This window comes from Patella vulgata, chromosome 3, assembly GCF_932274485.2.
Source record: "Patella vulgata chromosome 3, xgPatVulg1.2, whole genome shotgun sequence".
Lineage (NCBI taxonomy): Eukaryota > Metazoa > Mollusca > Gastropoda > Patellidae > Patella > Patella vulgata.
This window is the reverse complement of record NC_065881.2, coordinates 64,681,931-64,706,068: the sequence shown is the minus strand read 5'-3', so window position 1 is coordinate 64,706,068 and position 24,138 is coordinate 64,681,931. Positions and strand designations below refer to the sequence as shown.

General features: G+C 34.3%; 1 protein-coding gene across 1 annotated transcript; it reads right to left on the bottom strand.

Moving 5' to 3' along the window:
• Window positions 1-819: 819 nt before the first annotated feature.
• LOC126815147 (enolase 4) lies at window positions 820-22,434 on the bottom strand. Its single transcript, XM_056099303.1, has 10 exons — window positions 22,316-22,434; window positions 19,655-19,851; window positions 18,556-18,600; window positions 16,451-16,534; window positions 14,469-14,662; window positions 8,826-8,960; window positions 7,024-7,192; window positions 5,430-5,558; window positions 2,024-2,086; window positions 820-1,008 (listed from the first exon to the last, which is right to left on the bottom strand). Exons 2-10 carry the CDS (start codon window positions 19,817-19,819, stop codon window positions 820-822), a joined length of 1,173 nt encoding a protein of 390 aa, XP_055955278.1. The 5' UTR covers window positions 19,820-19,851; window positions 22,316-22,434.
• Between the last annotated feature and the right edge of the window lie 1,704 nt (window positions 22,435-24,138).

Sequence of the window (24,138 nt, the reverse complement as noted above, 5' to 3'; positions counted from 1 at the left end):
CAGTCATCCTGCACATATTATTAGTATGAACTATATTGTATTAATTGGTATATTTACTACATGTATAAGAAAGATGACAAAAATATAAACACCTGTTTTCTGAGGGGATCAATTATTGCTATAACAGATGGATAACGACTGATTATATCTGCCCAAAAATCCACCATATCATCTGGTGACTTAAGCTGACCAACTATTACTTCATATTTTCCTTTTTCCTGCAAAAATCAACGGAATACAAGAAATAAAGGAATGAATCAAATAATACAGACATTTATCTAATATCTGATCTTTGACATGATAAGGGTAATTGACTCCAGATCATAAAATCATCTTCTTGCTCCTTTTTCTTAGGAGCTCCATGAATAATTTATGATAAAGACATTTCATCAAATCTATTGTTTACATTATAATCTTTAAGCCGCTGACCTTTACAGCTTAATCCATGCTCTTTAAAACCAAAACATCTCCTGGTTGAATTTTACCCAAAACTTATAGTAGCACTGGATTGTTTATAATTATAATGTATGTAGAGAATGATAGTTGGACACTGGATTGTTTATAATTATAATGTATGTAGAGAATGATAGGTGGAGACTGGATTGTTTATAATTATATTGTATGTAGAGAATGTTAAATGTTGAGAAATTTTCAATTGATCATATCTTTATTAATATCGAACGGAACTGAAACATTTTTGAACTGGTATTATTATCTTTGGTGATTAAACTTTTACAATATTGTGGTGACATAGGATCAAATAAATCATTAATCACACAAATCTCAATGGATGTGTACATGACATATAAAAGTGTTATCTTATTTTATAAATATTCTACTGACCATATCAAACATTTCATGAGCTGCTATATTAAGAGCTATATGGAAATCTTCTCCTGGTGTTAAACCTAGTGATGTTATAGCTTCTTGTAATAAATCTAAACCTTGTTCTGGTTTTTCTAATACAGGACATAATGCACCAATATCATTTACAAACTTAGCTGATACCTGAAAATTACAATTATTATATAGTATATCATGTTCCTGAAGCAACGACTACAAGTTTTACAACATCTGGACATTGCTAGATTACTTTGCAAACTTAAAGCTACGGTTTCTCTCTTTACTGCAGACACGTGAACAGTAGCGTCCAATCAGATTTTGTGACACTAAGACAATGAAATCAACCATAGCGACCTCCATGGAAACCTTGACATTAACCGAACTTTGAACTTCGCAACTTGATTATCACAGGTAGACATTTTAGCTAGAAAGTGTGAGATCTGAACGAGGAATCTGATAGGCTCAGGAGCCGGGTGAATCGAAATTAGTGACGAAATATGCAGAGTATTATGTGAAGGCCTTGACAAGATGTACAGAGTTAAAGTGAGATCAAGCCTTCTATTGAAGATGATATATAGAAGTTGAATAAATGAAATAGAAATGAAATGGGTTTAACATCCTACTCCGACTCGGCTAATGAAGTCAGGCATAAGCCATACAGTGTGCTATGCGGGAAATTGTGCTCAGACAACGGCGCTACAGCCTACTCTTATATCGAACTCCAACTGTCAAGTGTGTATACTGGACCTCGTTTATATGTCCCATCCGAACGACTAGACATCCTGCACCACTGACAAGGGGAAACCACACTGAAAAATCCTGATGAACTTTCTCAGCCAACACTAGAAGTGAAACCGCGGCCTCCAGGCTAGCAAGTCTGTGTGTTACTCACTTAGCCACTGTGGGTCTCTAGACTTTGATTAAGATATCCCAATATTGATTTTTCTTACTTAAAAATAGGGCAATATTATTGTGTAATAATGATCATTGTATCAGTATTGGTTATATCTATTAAATCATTTACCATTAATAATCAAACTAAATCAATTTCAAGTTATAATACAGTTAAATTTTTTATTTTGCAAGACACCCAAATAGTTTCGTATAAATTTCTAAATTTTTATATTTCTATATTAATATGAAATACAGATTGCAAGACAAGAAAATATTATACGCTTACCCCTGCTTTGACATACAGATTTTTACTTATATGATGATATATTCCTTGGATATGTTCTACAGCCTGAAAGAATCAAGATCAAGTATTTATCAAGAGTTATTCCCCTTGACACACTTTAAACATTCTGTGTCAGTTCATTATTTACACCAGACAAAATATAATATAACTTTGTACACATATTAATTAGAGAATTAATTGGTTAATTTTTATTTTGCATTAATGCTTTGTATTAAAACATAGTTAATACTATTACAATCAATCTGATTAAAATACAGATGTATATTTCGTTTCGTTTTTTTTATACCTTCGATGGCCTACACTACATGAAGATCTGACAAGTTATAGCCATGGGTCACGTCAGGGGTCAAAAGACCGACTTATGACCTATGACGTCAGACACTTGATTAACCAATCAGCATTGATGTTACTAGTGGATTACCCACAGTTCCGTGCAAAACACGCCTAAAGCTCGCCGTAACAGACCATTTCATTGGCTTATCCCTGACACCATTCAGAACATGAGTTAAATAACAACTCTTCCAGATCCAAGTGTAGTAAAAACAAGTAAAACGAAATTTTTAACTATAAAAATGAAACGAAATAGGATCTGTGTTTTAACCAGATTGTATTACAATGGGAATTACACACATTTTTAATATTAATAGTTCTCTCTCTCTCTCCATATATTTTCTAGCATCAAGACATTTTTTAAAACAATGTTTAATATGCACTGTAAGAAATCTGCTTGACAAAATTGATTTTGCAAGAGATGGATAGAGAACAAGCTAAAAACATAAGCGATTTTTCGTACAATCAGGGGCCATAATCCAGACAGTTATGGTCTGAAATGTGCAAATATCGAAATGGACTGAGATCTTTGAGATATAGATAGGTTTTATGTTTCATCAAAATCGGATAAAAATTGTGACCTCTAGAGGATCCACAACCTTTGTATTATATATTTTACACAATTTTGTCAGGGCAGCTTCATTTAGATATTCATGAAATTGGAATTCAAACTTCATTATTGTGGAATGGTGATATATTTAAACAGTCTTTAAAATCGGATAAAAAATTGTGCCCTCTAGAGAATCCACAGGCTAAAAACACCATTTTTCGTACAATCAGGGGCCATAATCCAGGAAGTTACGGTCTGATATGCGCAAATAGCGAAAGGACCTGAGATCTTTGGGACATAAACATATATTTTAAGTTTCATCAAAATCTGATAAAAATTGTGACCTCTAGAGGGTCCACAACCTTGGTATGACATACTTTTACACTATTTTGTCAGGCAGTTTTGGTCCTATTTTCACGATATATTCACACGTTTTTTTTTAAATTGGATAAAAATTGTGACCACAAACTACAAATACGATTTTTCGTAATTCAAGGGCCATAATTCAGGAAGTTACGATCCAATATGCACGAATATCGACAGGAACCAAGATCTTTGGGTTATAAAAATGTATTTCAGGTTTCATCAAAATCAGATCAAAATTGTGACCTCTATACACTAGGGACCGGGTATCATTCAGATTTGATGAAAAAAGGAAAGAAACTGAGCTTACCCATCTAGAATCTAATACACGCATCCAATAAATTGCCATCCAGAAAGTATTAAATGCCATCAAGATTCATCAAAAAAATGCCCAGTTTCTGCTACCATGTAGTTTAAGAAACACTGTTTAGTTTTGACATTGGTTGTCTAGTTTATGACCATTTAATTTAGTTTTGATATTGGTTGTCTGGTTTATGACCATTTAGTTTCATAAACTAGATGACCGATGTCAAAACTAAACAGTATTTCTTAAACTACACTTGCACAAACTGGACGTTTTTTGATGAATCTTGACGACGGCATTTAACACTTTCTGGATGGCAATCTATTAACTTGATACAAGTATTAGATTCTAGATGGTAAGCTCAGTTTCTTTCCCTTTTTCATCAAATCTGAATGATACCCGGTCCCTAGTGATAGGGTCCACACCATATGTTTACATCTTTGGATTATAAACATGCATTTCAAGTTTCATCAAAATCAGATAAAAAATTGTGACCTCTTGAGTGTCCACAAACTTGGTATTACATAAAATCAGGGCCATAATCCATGAAGTTATGTTCCAATACATGCCGATATCGAAAGGAACCAAGAGACCTATATTTCAAGTTTTATCAAAATCAGGTAAAAATTGTGGAGGTATAAAAACAATACAGAAATACACAGACAGTAAGAAAAATAGAATGATTTACTTTAAAACATAATAGTTTCTAACAATCTTTAAATCTGGCAATTTAAACTTGAGTTAACAGTATATATGTTGTCTAACATAGTAGGTCTGTACTTTCATGTCTGACAGACAATCTTTATAGTCTATTATTAGAATGCATAAATAACTAAATAGTTTTTAAGCTACCCAACACTAACATTCTAACACCTCAACCTGAATCTGTCTACCAAAGGAGTCTATTGATGAAGTACCTTTAATTGTGTTTGACAGAATTCCATAAAACTTCAGTAAGGTTAACCCTAACCCATAGCATGATAAAATTCATTATTGCTACTGTTTATTGATCACGAACATTTTTTTTTATTTTTTGAATATTCCATTTAATTGATGTCAGGACATTTAGCCATTAATAATTGTAGCAATATGACGTCGTCGGACATGGAAAGTGGTACCATTGAATGGTTTAGCACATCTTACGTCCAATATATTCTCTGCCACACATCTTGTTAGCCGGTGATCGTCTAGATTTGTCTCTGGCCTATATTATTGTAATTCTCTTGTGGCTAGGACTTCTCTTGTTGTTTAAGTATTTTTATCAGCAGTTAAAACTTTTGTTTATCACTCAGGAGCAATAATACATCATGACTGTCCTTTACTAAGTCCAGATGGTGTCTTTTGAACGGTTCAAGTTGAACCTCAACGGTATCTTGGATTCTCCTTAAGTCTTAAGAACCCAATGCGCGTCTGATCTCCAAAGAATCTACAAGAGGTCTGCTCTTTGGTCCCTGGTTTGGGCTCTTTTATAGGACCATATATGGACATTGGTGATTAATTACACCTAATTACATAACGGTAATTTTCCATCGCCTGTATTTTCATGAGCAAGAGATCGAGGATATGATGCATTTTGATGACGAAGAAGACACATGACAGATGTGTTTATTAAACTATAGTTCATTTCTATGCCTTGTCTATGAATATGAAACAAATAATAGGTCAATGACATAATATATCGAAATTCTCACATTTGTCTAACATTACTATTCATAATACTTAATAGCATAAATCACCCAATATTATTCCATAATCCCGAGCTTATTCATAATTCATATCATAATTGAGATGGACATTATCACAGTCCCAACGGATTTGCTCTCAATAATAAACATCTATACCTGTTTCATTGGCATACCAGGCTTTGGTATAACCATGAATTCTTTAATACATTTCAATTTTCCTGTAGATGCTCTACCAGCTTGTAATATTGTTACCATTGGTAATGGAAGAGAAAAAGTCTTTTGTGACTGTAACAAAATGCATAAAACAATAAGTTATTAACATGCTAAAATTATTCAGACAACAAATCATTAACTAATTAATAGTGCACACAACTCCTGGATGGGTCTCATATTGGATCCTTGACAGTCCCATTCCCAGTTTAAGCTGATGTTATATGTTGGGAATCGTGATTATTGAGATGTGGTTACCGCACTCCAATACCAATAGTGAGCAGTGTCATGGTGGGATGGTTGCAGCAATGACGCTCACTGGGATTTAGCTGATGCGGAAAGCACCAAATCAAATGACCGTAGGTTACTGTTAAAATTGTTTACATTTCTATGCCTAGTTATCAGTAGAAGAGCAATTCCTTTCGCTGTTAATGGAGCAAAGACGCTGTAAATTTCTCTATAAATTACTTAAAATTCGAATTTCCATTGCTTATTATGTGCCTTTAGCACCCCTTGCAAACCTTCCATAGTAACCCAATGTTTAATCATTCTATAGTCAATTTAAAGCCCACCAAAAGTTTTGTGATATTCAACCTGCTTTGCCATCAAAATTGGTTGTAATTCTATCCCTAGCTATCAGTAAAAGTATTCTTTTGGGTTCTAGGACAGAGAAGCCCCAGAAAAAAATTTGCAGTTTTAAGTGAATTTGCTCCATAAATTTTTCTTTTCTTGGATTCTTGAAAGCTTCCTTAGGAACTAAATATTTATCATTTTAAGGTCAATAAAATCTTAGTCACTTCTGAAAATAAACCTAATTGAATTTTGGTGCCCCCAATTTTGCAAACCAGCTCCTTTTGACTTTAAGTACTGGTAGCACTTAATTCTTAAATTTCAAATCCTGTGCATATTGTGAGTCATAAATCATTCAAAGTAGAAATATTGAAAGTAATAGGATTAAATATGACATGGTATTAAAACAGCAAAACATGGAATCATTATGTGTATTTATCAAAACAAACATCGGGAATATGACACGATATATTTTATGGCACAATTCCCAGTTGACCTGAACTTTGATCTATAACACTTAAAGCGACATTATTGAAGATTAGATAAAGAGCTGACAGTTCTTGCTATAATAGTTAAAAAAAAGATAATGTAAAGGGAATATGCTGAAAATTTCAGTCAACTTACTTAAATCGAAGCCGAGAAATCCTCATTTTAATAATGCTGTGGCCTTAATTGTCATTGTTACGATAATAAACAAAGTCTCGATTATCCATTTATATGGTTAATCATCAACCACCATAGAAGTGCAGATCCGATTCAAATCTGTTGAAAATCAGACCCATCAGATGGCATCGAGAACTGATTATGGTCTTGTCATGTTCATAAATGTCTAATTCATAGTTTATAAACATATCAAGCATAAAGAAAGACCTGCAATAGGTAGATTTAGCTCTTGCATAATGCCTGTTTAATAATTTCATGAAACTCTGGCTTAATATTTTAACTATTCTTGAGACGTAAATATTAGTACCTGTTGTGAATATAAAGATGTTATATGTTGATATAATGGTACTTGTTTTACACTGGCAGCACCGCAGCAGACAGCTTTACTGATAGCACAAACAGCACTGGTTCCTGGTATAAATATCTCTCTGGGTTCATCAGGTATAACAATAACTAAACTAGCAGCTTTAGCTTTCCTATTTAAAATGATTCAAATAAAAAAAATAAAAAATCTATCCAATATATTTAAGTCTGATTCAAGCCCCGCCCTTTGGATCTACCCCTGCGTTCTGGCTTTAAATTGATACTTGTGAATGGAACTCTAGTGACAAAGCATCATTTATATATCTTATCGGTTTCTTCTTGTTTTCAATGGAACCTAATGTATAACAGTTGAATATTGAGTTATCTTGCTACCTCATTGTTTTTTCATCTTCTTTATGCAACACTCCACTAGAGAGCTTTTCATCATTCCAACACAATTATCATTAGACAAAATCTTTGATTTGATGCTGTCTATCTTATTTATTTACATACTATTCTTTTTTATTTATCATCATTAGCAGATATCTTTCATTTGGTGTTGTATATTCATTTACATACTATTCTTTTTTATTTTAGGGGTCATAGTGGCTAAGTGGGTAAGATGCTGGCTCGCTAGCCTGGAGGTCGGGTGTTCGATCCCTGCATTGGCTGAGAAAGTCCACCCAGATTTTCCAGCGTGGTTCCCCCTTGTCAGTGATGCAGGACAGAGGGCCTGACAAGTACAGCTGTCTAGTCATGCGGATGAGACGAAAAACCGAGGTCCCGTGTACACATTGGCGTGCACGTAAAGATCCCTTGACAGTTCGAATTCGATCTAAGAGTAGGCCGTAGTGCCGCGGTCTGGGCAAATTTTCCCTCATAGCACACTGTATGGTGTATGCCCGTCTTCAGTTGCCCAATTCAGAGCAGAACAGTAGGACGTTTAACCCCATTTCATTTCATTTCTTTTTTATTTATCATCATTAGTAGATATCTTTGATTTGGTGTTGTATTTATTTACATACTATTCTTTTTTACTTATCAAAAGGTCTACATTGATTACAATCAATTTACATGTAAAAGTTTAGGTCGCTTTTTGGGGTATCTCAAATAGGTGCCAAAATAACTGTCACACCATAATCAAATTTATGTCAGTAATATTCCTGCAAAATAATGTGTTGTCGTAATACAACATCAAGGAAAATGGAGAAATCACAGGTTAATCACGTAGATTAAGTTTATAATCACTCTTAGTAGATTGATACATAGTCCGACAAAAGAGAAGCAATGACTTCTGTTCAGGATTGGATTGATGAATTGTCCGACAAAGGAATAAGTCAGCCAATCAAGGCAGATTAACTAGTTAATCAAGGTAGGTGTGTAGGTGGTATGACACGAATAAATCTGTTAATCAGTTAATTACCTAATCAATCTTGCCAATCAAGGCAGATTAACTAGTTAATCAAGGTAGGTGAATAGGTGGTAAAACACGATAAATCTGTTAATCAATTAATTAATTAATTACCTAATCAATCTAGCCTATTATCAACGATAATCGGGTTGAGTGGTAGATACTCAGTACACTATATTAAATTTGGAATTTTGAATACTATTCACCATATCTTGATGTCCAATTGGGCATATTCCTGGTCGGACAATTTAGGGCATTTGGAAAATAGCGTCGGACATGTTCGGAAAATACAGGTGAAATCCCATCACTGCTTGTGATCCAATGCTCATGTGTTAACCATTCGGCCACCCAACCCTTGCTTTTCCACAGGGATTAAAATAGTAGAAAATATTTACTTAGGTGAAGCTGGTTTATTTTTCTTGTTTGTAGGTGATTGTACAACAGGAGATTGGGCTTGTACTTCAGGGCTTTCTTTCTTTTGTTCTTCCTTTAGAATATCGTTTTCTCTTTTCTTCTCCACTATAAAATCACTGTAAAGAAAATAAACTGGCAACATTAAAGGATGAAATAACTATAGAAAGAACCATTCTAATAGAAATTAATACAAAGTAGCATTAATAACAATTAAGTCTTTGAGAGCACTGTAAATTTAGTTTCATGAACCCATGATCTAAGCAAATCTTATTTGCCTTGCCAGTATCGTTAAATATCACACAGAAGCTACTAAATGCACTGGCTAAGACGGGCAAATTTAAGGCTTAAATTTATCACAAACTTGAGATCATTCAATTTTGGATGAAGAAAAAGGTCTTGGCACTATCATACTAATGATTTACTAATTCTACAGAATTCTACTCCAACAAAATGTTATCTTTGAAAATATTTCTATAGGGTAAGCTACCCTATTTTATAATAAAGACATATAGTCAATGTGACAGGCAGATATTCATTACCAATTTGATGAATTGGTTTAACTATGATTTTCAGTTAGCCTTAGGTCTAAAGTGTCCAAAATTGGTTGATGGACTTCCGGGTCACTTTGCCAAATGTCAGTTTGGCGGCCATCTTTAAAAAAAATGGCCGCCGTTTTTTTTCTTATTTGAAATAGTGCGAGTCGGTGAAGCCTTCATAACTCCTCAACAGTTTCACCTATATGGATATGTAATATATCTCAAAATGTTCATAGTATAATTCTGCATCTGCTGGTATATGATATATGTTGTTTAATCAATACTATCAGTTTTAAAATAAAAGATTAATCTGAAAAAAGTAACATTTTCGATTTTTTTTTTCATGTCTGTTCGTATGTTTACTAACAAATCGTGTTCAGACCCATATAAGCCAAATTATCTGTTTGGTCAACTTAAGTGATTGAATAGATATCAGAAACATTGATCATAAAAAATAATCTCAAATATGAGTGTCCCAGATCCAAGATGGCGGAAATTCAAAATGGCGACAAAATTTCCTAAAATGGCCAATATGTCAGATAATAGTCATTTCATTGTTTGATATGACATGTACTATCCAATGAGCTTACAATTAAAGATTCATTACGTAAGATTTAGATAAAGAGCTAGCCATTCTTGCTACAATAGTTCGAAAATAGATAATGTAAAATGAATAATTTGACAATTTCATTCAAATTACTCTATTGCAAGCGAAGATATTAGCCTTTGAAGGTTTGACAAGACACGTGCAATAATTTCAACAACTGTACTGGTTGCTCGAAGCTAAGTCTCGCTCCTCCATTTTTAGATTAAATCAAAATATGACTGATACGTTCTAATTTATTTAATATCGGAGAAATCCGATGCCATCGAGAGTTGATTATGGCCTGGGTCAGTTAATTAATGTCTAAATAATAATTTAGAAAACATTTCAGGCCTAAAGAAAGACCTGCAATAGGGAGATTTAGCTCTTGCACAATGTTTGTTTAATCTAAACAAAGAGTTTTAAAAATCCAAGATGGGGAAAATTCAAAATGGCGGTCAGAATTTCCATAACATGAATGCCTGTTTTATATAGCTTATAATGTCTCTTTTATAAGGTTTTCAGAGTCACTGAACATAAATAAAAACTCAAAAATAATGCTGAAAATGATGTTAATGATACTGCTAAAAATGACACATCCTATGCGACCCCCCCCCACACACACACACACCCCATAAACAATACAATGGGGCATAATATGGAATTGATTATTTTGGATCTCACAGATCACAAGACATTTCACCAAAATAGTGAGTCATTTTAATTTCATCTACTATGCCTTTGCACCATTTTAAGCCGTATTGAGAATTATTTATGATATATCCAGTTGTTAAGAATTTAAGATCTCTTATTCGTTCAGAAATGGTAATGTGGTCCGTTTTTACATTAACGCCTCTATGCCCGGCAACTTTTGTCGTATAGTCTAGTAGGCCTGCAACCAAAATTTTTAGCTTGCTTAGAAACACAGTTCCGCTACAAGGTCCTCCCTATTAAACAAACTATACATATTTGGAAAGCTTATAACACCAGGAACACAAATCCAATTAAAATGTTTTAAGGACAGATGAAAATTGTGATAATTGTCAAGTAAATGTTATATTTATACTAACAATTGTGAAGTTGACATAAAATTACACATATGATACCTAGGATAGGACAGGCTTATCTTTGCTCCGTGAGGTGAACGACAGGGTTCTCTACAACCAGACTCGAAATTTCTTTTGAAAAAACTGACTGTAATTTAAATGGTACTTTCTAGAGTATATCCTGGTGTTTTTAGCTTATGCATATATCTTAATAATTCATCAAAAACGACATAAATTCATAACTACGCGAGAACATTGACTAGTTTAGGGACCCCCGAAACTACCATACTCCTTTTGAGTGTCCATCCCTGAAAAGAGAGGCAAAAGATATGATGTTAAAACGATAATTCATATATTATTTTACAGTTATATATATAAAAAAAATGTCTCCTTTTTATCCAATGGACAATTTATTGTAAGTTCATGTAGAAAGATATGGTGCTTATAAACGTGTTGCAAATTTCCGTATTACATGGTAGACTTCAACGTATCATATACACAATAGGTATTTATTTTACAAGTATAAAAAATGTTTCCGTTTTATCGAATGAACACGTTATTGTTAATTCGCGTGGAAAGATATGATGTTAAACATGTTACAACTGGTATATTAGTCGAGTATTTTACATTTTACAGAAAGTTTACGTTTAATCGAAAATTCCAATAAACAATTTATTTTTAAGTTGAAGGGAGTGTCCTACAGGTGGTAGACCATATTAAATGCTGCTTGAATGTGTATTTTCATAAACTTTGTATGCATATAGATTATTATACTGAAGGTTCGTCTGGATAGAAAATAAGATTTTGTGTGAAACAGGTGTCCTAGAAAAAATGGGTTCACTAACATCAAATATCTGGTTCTACAAATTGTATTTGTCCCTTCTAAGCTAATACCTGTGCGGAACAAACCTTTCCGTTTCATCGAAAATTCCAATAAATAATTCAATTTTAAATTCAGTGGCTACGAAAACCCTATACATGATATATCACAAGCCCTACCTTGCATGATACTATAATAATAATAATAATAATAATAATAAAAACATTATTTAATGAGGCAACGTATTTAGTTTGCAAAAAAACTAATCTTCCATAGGTCCCTCCTAAGCTACAAAGACATATATACATGTAATATCAGGATAAATTTAAAATCATTAGAAATGCAATAGCATTTTAAAGTGGAAAGTTTGATAAGTCACTCCCAAACTTCAAAACATATACATTATACAAGTAGAAAATAGGAAGAACACTATAATTACACACAAAATAAAATAGAATGCAGTTGCAAGTTCAAAATAATAAGTATGTCATCAGTTGAATATTATGGTTCCTTCAGTGTGCAAAATAAATGACTTTTCAGTTTAATCTTAAAATTTTCAACATTTTTACACATCTTTATATCAAAAGGCAGATTGTTCCATAAAAGACATGCAGAATAATGAAAAGTACGTTTCGTGGATTCCGTTTTGCAATTTTGAAGAAAAAGAGATTTACTGGTCTGTGAACGGAGCAAGATATCCGTTTTGGAAACAAGAGATTTTTCAATAAAATAGAAATTTAGATAAAGTGGAGTATTAAATGTAATAATTTTGAATGCTAAGACAATTTTATTGTAAAGAATCCTCTGTGTAAGGGTAAGCCAACCGAGTTTAGTAAATAAAGAGGTGGACGGAGTTTCAATCGGTGCATCAAGAATAATTCTTGCTGCCCTCTTTTGTAATTTTAAAAGAATGTCTAATCTACTTTTGGTAGCATTTCCACAAATAATAGAGCAATAATCAAATATTGGTAGTATGTAACTGTTATAAAACAAAATTCCTGTCTCGTAAGGTAAATGATCTTTTATCTTATTTAGGAGAAATATTTTTGATGCAAGTTTTTTAGACATATCTGCTATCTGTGCTTTCCAATTAAGGTCTTGGTCAATTTGAATTCCAAGTAATTTTGCGGTAATAACCGTCTCAATTTTCTCACCATGGAGTGATAAAGTTAGGTTTTTCTGATTTCTTTTGTGTTTTGATGAAATCAGCATTGATTTTGTTTTCGAAGGATTGATTACCATCCCATTGTTTTCACACCATTTAGCAACCAAATAGAGATAATTTTGGAGATTATTGGCGATGGATTAAATAACTTTGTGTGAACAATGCAGGGTACTGTTATCAGCAAACAAATCTATCTGACTTGATTCAATATTGAGTGGGAAATCATTTATAAAAATAAGGAATAGGAGAGGACCCACGATCGACCCTTGTGGAACCCCGCATTTGACTGTAGTAATTGAGGAGGTAATTGATCCTAAACATACTTTTTGCTTCCGTGAGTCAAGATATGATTCAATCAAAATTTGTGAATTATTATCAAATCGATAAAGATGTAGTTTTTCAATAATAAGCTTATGATCAATGAGATCAAATGCTTTGCTAAAATCAAGATACACTATACCACTCATCGCACCATTATCGATAGCATCAAGCCAATTATCTGTCATTCGGATCGGTGCAGTAGCACATCAATGATTTGATCTAAATCCAGATTGGTAAGCATAAAGAACATTGAAGGTTTCCAAATAAGTTTGAATTTGAGTGCTCAAGTGCCTTTCGAATATCTTTGAAATTGTGGGGAGAATTGAGATTGGCCTATAATTGTTCGGATCATCTTTAGCTCCCTTGCGGTCATTTTGGACATGCGGATTGAACCCCAACCGAAAATGACGTCACAGAAGTGACATAATCTCAAAATTGTCTTTAGGGACAAATTTTGACACACAACCCGTCCCCAAATATCGTTTCGATTGTGACACACTAGATAAAAGTTCACTAAGTTTGTGCCCTGCCTCGCCGACGTTCAACATTTTAAATTTGACAGTCTACTTACGACTTTTGTTGAGTTTGCGGCCACCGCAGCTGTATAGGGAGGACGACTGGGCGTATTTATTTATGCTAATTGAATAACTTAAGAAGACCACACACATAATTTGGCTAAAATTACTCTGAACAGGATTTGGTAGTAAACTTATAAAATAAATCATGAAAACCTGGGAAAATAAAAATGCCAAAAGGTTGCTTTTTCCAGAATAATCTGTTGATTTGGAAAATATATGATTCATTCAACAACAAGTATCATATAGCACCAGAAGAAGCATTTTCTTGTGAACATTGTGAGCCACATTCCATATCCATAGGTCGATCTTTTCAGGAGTTATGAAGGTTTCCCTCAATTTCAATGAAATAACGGCGGCCATCTTTAAAGATGGCCGCCAAAATGCAATTTAGCAAAGTAACCCGGAAGTCCATCAACCAAATTTCAACACTTCAGCCACCAGGCTAACTGAAAATCATGGTTGAATTTATTCATCAAATTGGTAATGATGTTCCAAAATCCCAGGTCTGTCACATGGACTAATACAGGTTCTCACAATGCCTATTATTACTTATCTAAAATAGTAAATAAACCTACTATATAAGAGTATCAATGTCAGTTTGTTGGCATGGATCTAAGCCGTTTAATTTATTGTTTAATTCTGTTTGTATTAGATCTATACAAGCTTGTATATCTTCTTTTCTCTCGGTTTCTTCAGCTTCTCTTTCCTCTATTTTAGCATTCTCTAAAACATGTGATACCGGACTAGGACTTACCACTGTTGATACACACTACAAATAATATTCAAAATAAAACATGAGAGACATGAAAAGGACTTACTACTGTTGATACGAAATGAAATGAAATGAAATGGGGTTTAACGTCCTACTGTTCTGCTCCTAACCTGGGCTAATGAAGACGGGCATACGCCATACAGTGTGTTATGAGGGAAATTTTGCCCGGACAGCGGCACTACGGCCTACTCTTATATCGAATTCCAACTGCCAAGGGGTCTTTTACGTGCACGCCAATGTGTACACGGGACCTCGGTTTTTCGTCCCATCCGAACGACTAGACAGCTTTCCTTGTCAGCCCCTCCATCCTGCATCACTGACAAGGGAGAACCACGCCGAAAAATCTGGATGAACTTTCTCGGCCAATGCAGGGATCGAACACCTGACCTCCAGGCTAGCGAGCTAGCATCTTACCCACTTAGCCACGTGATCCCCTACTGTTGATACACAATACAAAAAATACACATAATAAAATATAAGATATATGACTAGATCACTGTTGATAGTTATACACAATACAAAAGAGACAAATATAGGCCATACATACTGGTAATAAAACAATTATTTTCACGGTAGGCAAAAAAAAAAAAGCCATAAATTCAGACAGCACTCATCAGGGGCGGATTGGGCCATCGGGCGATCACCCGAAGGGCCGGTCGGACAAAATATGAAAAAAAATAATTTTGTCCAATTCGTCTAAAAAAAACCTTATCTGCTGAACATTATATGGGGGGGGGGGGGGTATTGGACCGGCTATGGAGCGATGATGATCATGTTGTATGTGGCCGGTGGCTTTAACGGGCCGCCACGCCATCACTGGAATCTGGATTGGGCTGGTATAATACTTTCTGGGCCGGGTGTGCTGGGTGTGGGCCGGAATTCGGAATCCTGCACTGGGGATTCCAAATTTCATCCGAAAATTTCATCGGATTCACCCGACACTGTCGCCAGAAACGTCTGCCGATGGTTCGTAACTCCAAAAATAATTTCAATTTTAAGGCCTCGGCAAAATTTGATGATAGCTGGTCTTGACGATACAATGATAATACGTTAATTAATAATATGACGATATGATAATTTCACAGGTTGATGGATGTAAATTACTTGCAGGTCAGGGTTTTGGCCTAAATTACTCGATTTATGAGATATATTATTTGACAGAGATTATAATCAGATATGCTACCAAATCGCATATTTGGGGTTCATTTTTCAAAATTTTCATGGGGGAGAGCCCCCGGACCCCCCATCTGGGCTCCGCGGTCAGTAAAAGGGGCCGCTCCGACACGGGAACCCGGGCCGGTTCCCGGCCCCAATCCGCCCCTGGCACTCATACTTCCTGTGTAAACTTGTTTGAAAAGGAACCTTGCAGATAAGTGTTAGGATTATGAGGAATTATCACTTTCAATAAGAAAATAAGGCTAATTAATATTCAAAACAACCCTAGACTTGCTTAGTTATCTGCTGAACTCGTTGTAAGCTATAATGTATGTAAAAGTTTAGGAATCAGTGATAAATTGGCAACCTTTGCCATATTCATCCTCCTCAACTATTCAATCATTCATCCATAGGTATGGAACACATGATTTTATTTTTACAATTAACACCATCTATAAGTCTGTGCAAGTGACCAGCTTAGAGTGACAGACTACAAATTCATAAAGTTCTCATTGGTTATCTGTGTATTTGATACCTATATTTAAGTCGGTTCGCAGCAGACCATATCAATGCATATCAACCTGTATTTAGTGAGAGAAAACTGATATAACCCCCATGTACAATACTGACCTGTTGATGATTCTTAATATTACAATAAACAGATGTTTGTACTGTAGACTGACCTCGACTGTCTATAGCTGTTGATGATTTTAGCTAGAAAAAAAAAAATACACAAAGATTCATTAATAATGAGGTATTCACATTCCTAAAAGCAAGCCTTAATTGTGTATCATGTATCGTCAACATGAACATGGATATGACCAGACTCTTTTAATGAGTAATTTCAGCAATGTTAAAGCACCAACATGCCAGAATAAAATGAAATGGGGTTTAAAGTCCCACTGTTCTGCACCAACAAGGATAATGAAGAGGGGTGCCAGAATATATGGTAAATATAGAGTTTAAAACACCAGACACAATCAAAATAGACTTTTATTAGAAAAACATTTTGGTCAAAAAACTCCCCTATTTATGGTTATTTAAAAATTACATTGGTTTCTATTGATTTCACTGCCATCTTAATAACTCCTTTTTGTACAGGGAGCCAGGGTGGCTCAGTGAATAGGGTGTTGGTTTGCTAAGATGGAGGTCCTGTTTTTGATCATGGTGTTGGTTGATAAAATTTATTGTGATTTTCCAGCATGCTTCCCCCTTGTCAGTAGTGTAGAACAGAGGTCCTGGCAACGTAAAGTCATTTGGATAGGACAAAAAAATGAAGTCACGTGTACACATTGGTGTGCATGTAAAAGACCCCTTGACAGTTAGAACTGGAAATAGAGTGGGCCATAGCGCCTCTGTCCGGGCAAAAAACCCTCGTAGCACACTGCATGGTATATGCCAGTCTTCATTACCCAGTAGCCAGTAAGGAGCAGGACAGTAGGACATTAAACCCATTCCATTTCATTTTTGTACTACAAGCCACCAAATTCTTCATGAAGGTTTTTATTTAATACGTACTTAATTATACAATAAGATTCTTTTAAAAAGTAAGTTACATTTTTTTGACTCCTACATGCCCCTATTTTTTGGAACCTTGAAATAGACAAAAATGGTTCTAAAAGCAGATATTAATGTAACATGTTATGTGATTTATATTCAATTTTTGAAAACATATATTGTAATTTCTAATCAGTTATGTTCAGTGAAATGCGTAAACAGTTCAAATTGAACGGCAGTCCCTGCTTTGTGCATTCTATTCTACACGTTTTTTAAATTATTTTTTTGTCATTAATTGTGAATCCGCCTTTGCCCTTTACTAATTACTTCCAAATTGTGTTGTAGGATATGTTTTTATTTGTTCATTTTAAAATAGCACCCGAAACCATAGGGTACACGACTTTTGTACTGATTATTAAAATGTTAATTCTGTCTTAAATATTGGGATATTAGGATCCTATAGTTTCACGGCAAGAAAACAACATTAATATTGATTGAAACTGATCAATATTGAAGTCTAATTCTTGTTTTTATTTCCGAATATTATGGAAAATATTGAGTTAGAGACTTAGCTCCTTTAAGAGAGAGAGAGAGAGAGAGAGAGAGAAATGGGGTTTCATGTCCACTTGACACCAACTAGGTCATTTCGGGACTAACATATGGTTTAATTTTATTTCAATAATTCACTTAAGCGTAGGGGTCTTTAGCAGTGGGAGGAAACCAGAGAACCCGGAGAAAACCCACGAGGTTGGAAGGCGACTCGTCTCCTTGTCACGTACAACCTGGGAATCGAAACCACGCCAGTTGACTCAATGACAGACTTTATGATACAGCGCGCATATGCTAACCATTCAGGCCCCCCTCACCTCCCCAGCTCCTTTAAGTGGACAATCTACAGCTGGCTGGTTGCGGTTTAAGTGCAATATTGTTCTTTTGTTAAAGACACGGAAAAAACAACCAAAGTATAATAATCAAATATAGCTAGAAAATTGACTATGGTTCTGTGATGAAAACTACTTTATAAAATTACATCAAAATTTTTAAAAATCTAAATAACAGAAATATCAAATTGATACAGTTCTCTGAAAGAAAGAAAGAAAACACTTTACTAAATTGAACCACCATTTCATAACATAAATAATATCTTACTAGTGGATGTCAGCTATCTTAACTATAGGTTTTATACAGTTATACACAATTTATCACTTTAAGGTTATAATATTTACAAAGAGACTCACCTTAGTAATAAGTGGTGTCTTTGCAAATTTTTCAAAATAATTTGACTGAAAAAGAAAGATCAATTGAATCAACATTTTCAATTTTAAAATAAATAATAACAGCAAATAAATGCAATTTTGAGAAAAAATTTCACCTGTTATTCCACAATCATTTTTAATAGAAAGAAGTATATATGTTGAATAATCAGTAGGCTGTACACTTAGTTTCAAACATAGGTGTTGCTATGTCTCAATAAGGTAAATGAAATGAAATAGGGTTTAACGTCCTACTGTTCTGCTCTTAAACTGGGCTAACGAAGACGGGCATACGCCATATAGGGAAATTTTGCCCAGGCAGTGGCGCTACGGCCTACTCTTATATCGAATTCCAACTGCCGAGGGATCTTTTACGTGCACATCTGACCTCCAGGCTAGCGAGCCAGTGTCTTACCCACTTAGCCACGTGATCCCCCGTCTCAATAAGGTGCTGATTGGCTAACCTGGGGTTCCCAGGATTAAACCAGTTGTCCTTGGGATATTTTGGTGTGTTCCCCCTCCTAGTCAGTGATGCAGGAAGGAGAACCTGTATACACATTGGTGTGCATGTAAAATACCCCTCGACAGTTGGAATTCAATCACTGCTCTGACAAAAGTTCACGTATAGCACACTGTATGGCTATCCCTGTCTTGATTAGACTGGTTGGTGTAGAAGCAGGAGGTTTAAACCCCATTTTTCATTCATTCATCCATACATTAATTCATTTCTAACATATTTTATTTGATATTTGATGTTGGCATTTGAACAAATTCTGCAGAGCATGTGTACACTTTCATAAGTTAGAATATAAAGCAAGAGATACATGTAAGTCTGCGATTTTAAAAATGATCTTTTCTGCAAATATGAAACAATAAGTGAAAAACTATAACCTGCAGAGTGTTAGCAAAATAGTGGGCATGACGGTGAACCAACTGACAACAGTTGCAGTTGAAAATGTGGTCATATAAAAATCTGGACTAATATATACAAAATTATTATGTCATTTTGAAGTTTTAATAGACATGCCGTAATTTGGCCGACACTTCTGACTGATATATACTTATTCAAAAATTTGGTACTTACTAAATGACCATAGACATCTTCTGGATTATCATAAAACATAGAATTTAACACAGTTTCCATTTTACTAGGAACTCCATTTTTGTTGTAATATTCAATGGCTTTCTGTTTTGTGTCATAAAAATCTTGTCTGGATTTGGCATCTGCTTTTTCATTAACTGCTGCCATTTTGTATTCAACCAATTAGCTTGTTCTAACAGCTGAAAATAATTAAAGATATAATGATAATTAAGTCATCTATTGCATGAAAAAAAAAGAATTCTAATTTTTAGAGATCCCTTTTTTGAGATGGTTGAGTAAGATAAAATGACTTGTGTTCAAGCGTGTTTTGTTGCACCCATGCTGTTGCGTCATATCTGTGTGGAACTAAATATAGCTCATTTCCTAAAGAGGTTTTATTCCAGCTAATTCTCAAATGACTGAGGTGGAATAAAATGTTAAATTCATTGGAATTTAAAGGGAACTAAAGCGTATGCTATTTAATATACATTGAAATCAATATTTTCATAGCCTGTTAGTTAAGTACGGTATTGCTGTACCTTTTTCTAAATAATTTTTTTAAGGGGGTCTTACGCTGTCAAAGACAATAATTTTATCTAAGTTATACTATGGAATTAGCTAATAATCAGTTAAAAATATAAGCTTATTCATTTTAATATAATTGTTGCATGCCTTTATACCGACTTTCAATTTCTAATGGGTTTGATGTAATTAGTAATTGGTTTTAGTAATTTATCTCTTCTGCATTCTCTTACAAGTTATCAATGATATAGATTAATAAGGTATGTATCTTTCAGGTGAATGTAAAATTGATATGTTTCTGTACTTTTTCATTTTTCATAAAATTATGGTTTATTAAGGTGGTCGTGACACCTTAAGACAGCTTTTAGGGCTTATTCTGGATATTTGTATCTCTGCATATCAATGCAGACTAAGACTGTCAAAGGAATAAGCTTATATTTCTAATTTTCACTAGACTAATAATAAATAATATGGAATTATATTAATATATTATGAGATAGAATTTACTTCTCTAAAGAATAAGCTTTTACATAATTCATTTCCACACAGATTTTATGTAAGCTATATGAGGGCTGGCTGAAAAGGATAGATCAGTTGGGTTGATCCATGTGCCATTTTGACGCCTAACTTTGATAATATTTTGGACAGATTGGTAACCATGGAAGAAACACGTTTCCAAAAATGACAAAGGAACTAGCCGGTTGTCGTAATGATGAAGTAATGTCAGTTATGAGCGACTTTCTTTGGGTGGTTGAAGAAAATTTCTTTCTGACCGCATTCCAGGCCTTGCAACAATGTTGGCAAAAGTGTGTACACCATGAAGTCGACTATGTAGAAAAATAAATTAAAACCATTGACTTTGTACAGGTCTTTCACAGATCAATATTAACTGTAAATTTAATGATATATATACATTCTTGACACAGATATGTGACTGGAAAAAACATCTAAACTACCAGGGAATATAAATATCAGTTTCAGGTTTAGGAGGTGACCCAGTTATACTGCAGTGAACTTTCTCTTAGGCTTGCATATAAAAGAACCCATGACTGTTAAATAATAGAAGCCATAGCATACTGCGTGGCGTACCTGTCTTCATTCATTTATTGTCTCAACTTGACAGTGTTGAAGTGATCGGCCAAATGAAGGAAGGTTATATAAGGGCTATTAAAATCTACTATCGATAATTCCATTATTAGAACACTATAAATTATAAAAGACATAAAATCAACTTTTCTGCTAGACAAGCGACCATCTCTGGTGTGAAATAACTCCTCTCACGATAATCTAACCATCTTAAATTAAATAGGCCAACAGCAGTGCATTCCAATACAGGTGTTTGGGTGACCCATAAATGTAGTTGAGCATAGGCAACCCACAAATATGGTTGAGTTTGGGAGAGCCAAACCAAACTTGAATGTTAGAAACTTACTACATCAAAGATATCTTGGTTTTATCATATCAACTTCTGGGAAGTTATGAAATCACTACACAGTGGACGTTAGGTTACTATATCTATAAAACATAGGGGATCACGTGGCTAAGTGGGTAAGACGCTGGCTCGCTAGTCTGGAGGTCGCTGGTTCGATCCCTGCATTGGCCGAGAAAGTTCATCCAGATTTTCCGACGTGGTTCCCCCTTGTCAGTGATGCAGGATGGAGAGCCTGACAAGGACAGCTGTCTAGTCGTTCGGATGGGACGAAAAACCGAGGTCCCGTATACATATTGGCGTGCACGTAAAGGATCCCTTGGTAGTTGGAATTCAATATAAGAGTAGACCGTAGCGCCGCTGCCCAGGCAAAATTTCCCTCATAGCACACTGTACGGCATATGCCCGTCTTCATTAGCCCAGTTTAGTCGAGCAGAACAGTATTTCATTTCATTTTACTTTAAAACATCACAGAGGTGCAAATATAGTTGCTTGAACTAAATCCTCCCACACAATGTTAATCAATTTTTTTCAATGGCATAGGCTAATTTTTGGTATCATCTCAAATAGGATATTCTCCTTTTCTGAACACCATTAAACAATAGGAATAGGATAGGCTAAGGTACGGTAGGCCTACCGGTAACAATCATTTTGATCATGGCGACAAAAATAAGCAGTCATCATATATTTTCTGTAAAATTACTGTTTTTTACCTTATATAATGCGAATTTAACATAAATATTGCAACTTGCAATAGTTCGCTGTCAATCACAGAAAAAAAGGTGCTTGAAACAAAATGTAAACAGATGTTACTAAAGACGCCATAGAGTAGTCATGTTTTGGAGTTATCTGCCGGTAGGTAGTCGAATTTGCCCAGACATAAACTAAGACTGGATGTCTGCTCAACTTACGATGCATTCGCTACCATAATACTATTACCGACATAAGTCATATCATATTAGTTTTATATATTAGAAACCTATGTTACATTTCCCATTTTGGTAAACATAGCCTATGTTTGATAACATTAATGTATTTTAAATCTATTTTATTTACCTAATTATTTCTCATGTAAGATTTATCTATGTTTAATAAATCACATAGAAGTTACTTGGACTCAGTCTTAATTTAATAAGACCAGAAATAACGTGGTCACAATTCCCCTCTTACCGACCAATATTTAATTAACATCATTAAAAGATAATCTGACAGAAACATTATCAACCACTTTGTCTGAAGATAGGCCTACTTTTATTTTTTTTAAATTCTTTTAGTATTTATGTCTGAAATACCAATTGATATCCCCCATAAATTATGTCACATTCTAATAAATGGAATGGGGTTTAACTTCCTACTATTCTGCTCCGACTGGGCGAATGAAGACAGGATACGCCATCCGGTGTGCTATGAGGGAAATTTTGCCCGGGCAGTGACACTATGGTCTACTCTTACATCGAATTCCAACTGCCAAGGTTAATACATCTAATATAGAAGTAATATATTGGAGAATACAATTAGTTTGCACTGTATTACCTCGGTCACCCCGACACGACTCAACAGGGCTCCGAAAGCACTAGAAAATTGAATTACTGACCTATTATTATTGCAATTTTTGTTGGTTTTCATTGGTTATCCAAAAGAAGCAGATTAATAATGGCATCATATTTCGATCATTTTGTATTTTTGTCATGAATATATCCGTTTCTTAGAATAAATAGATAAATAAAAAAATTATCCTTGGAGGACTTGTATGTAAAAAGATATTATAGATTTGATGTTTCATCCAATAACCTTTAACCGGCTTAGGTTAGGATAACATGACATTAAACACTATTTCATTTCATTTTTAAGTTAGGATACTGTTGATATTTAAAGAGACAATAACACTTTTGCTGGCTTGACAGCTCCAGAAAATAAAAAATAGCCTTATTCTAAGTACTAGATGTGTTAGTGTCCTACCTGTTGTGTAAATTATCCATTAAATCCTATTTTACTTGTCCAGAGGGTTCAAAAATATTTTTAAATCCAAGTCACATTTGAAAAGCTTTACGTCAGGCTTTTCAAATCGTTTAGTTGAATTTTTCCAATTTTTTAAATTAGGTGTGTTAAGATGAAATTTGTATCATCAATTAATTGGAATATTGTAAAATAGTACAATTTGTTGACCAGAATAAATATTGGGACATATTATTCAGTTACAACAAGAGTGGTATTGAGCCTTTAAAGCAAAGCCGATTACACCTATCTTTCTTTTTACAATGCATACTTTTTGACCTGCCATGCCTCATCTGTCAGAGTTAAAAGGATGGACTTGGCATTAGTCAGAAATGTTTCAAGTGCTGCAAAATATTTGGAAAAGATGAATTGTTGTACCTGAAAGCAAATAAAGGTGTTACGATATTAAAAATGTTGAACAGTTGTTATTAATTGCTGTTAATATTATCGTACCATGACAATCTTCAAAAGTGAGACATTTTGACCCATTTTTTGCTGGGTAAATATATATTCGATGTTTTTTTGTTTTTGGTTGATTTGT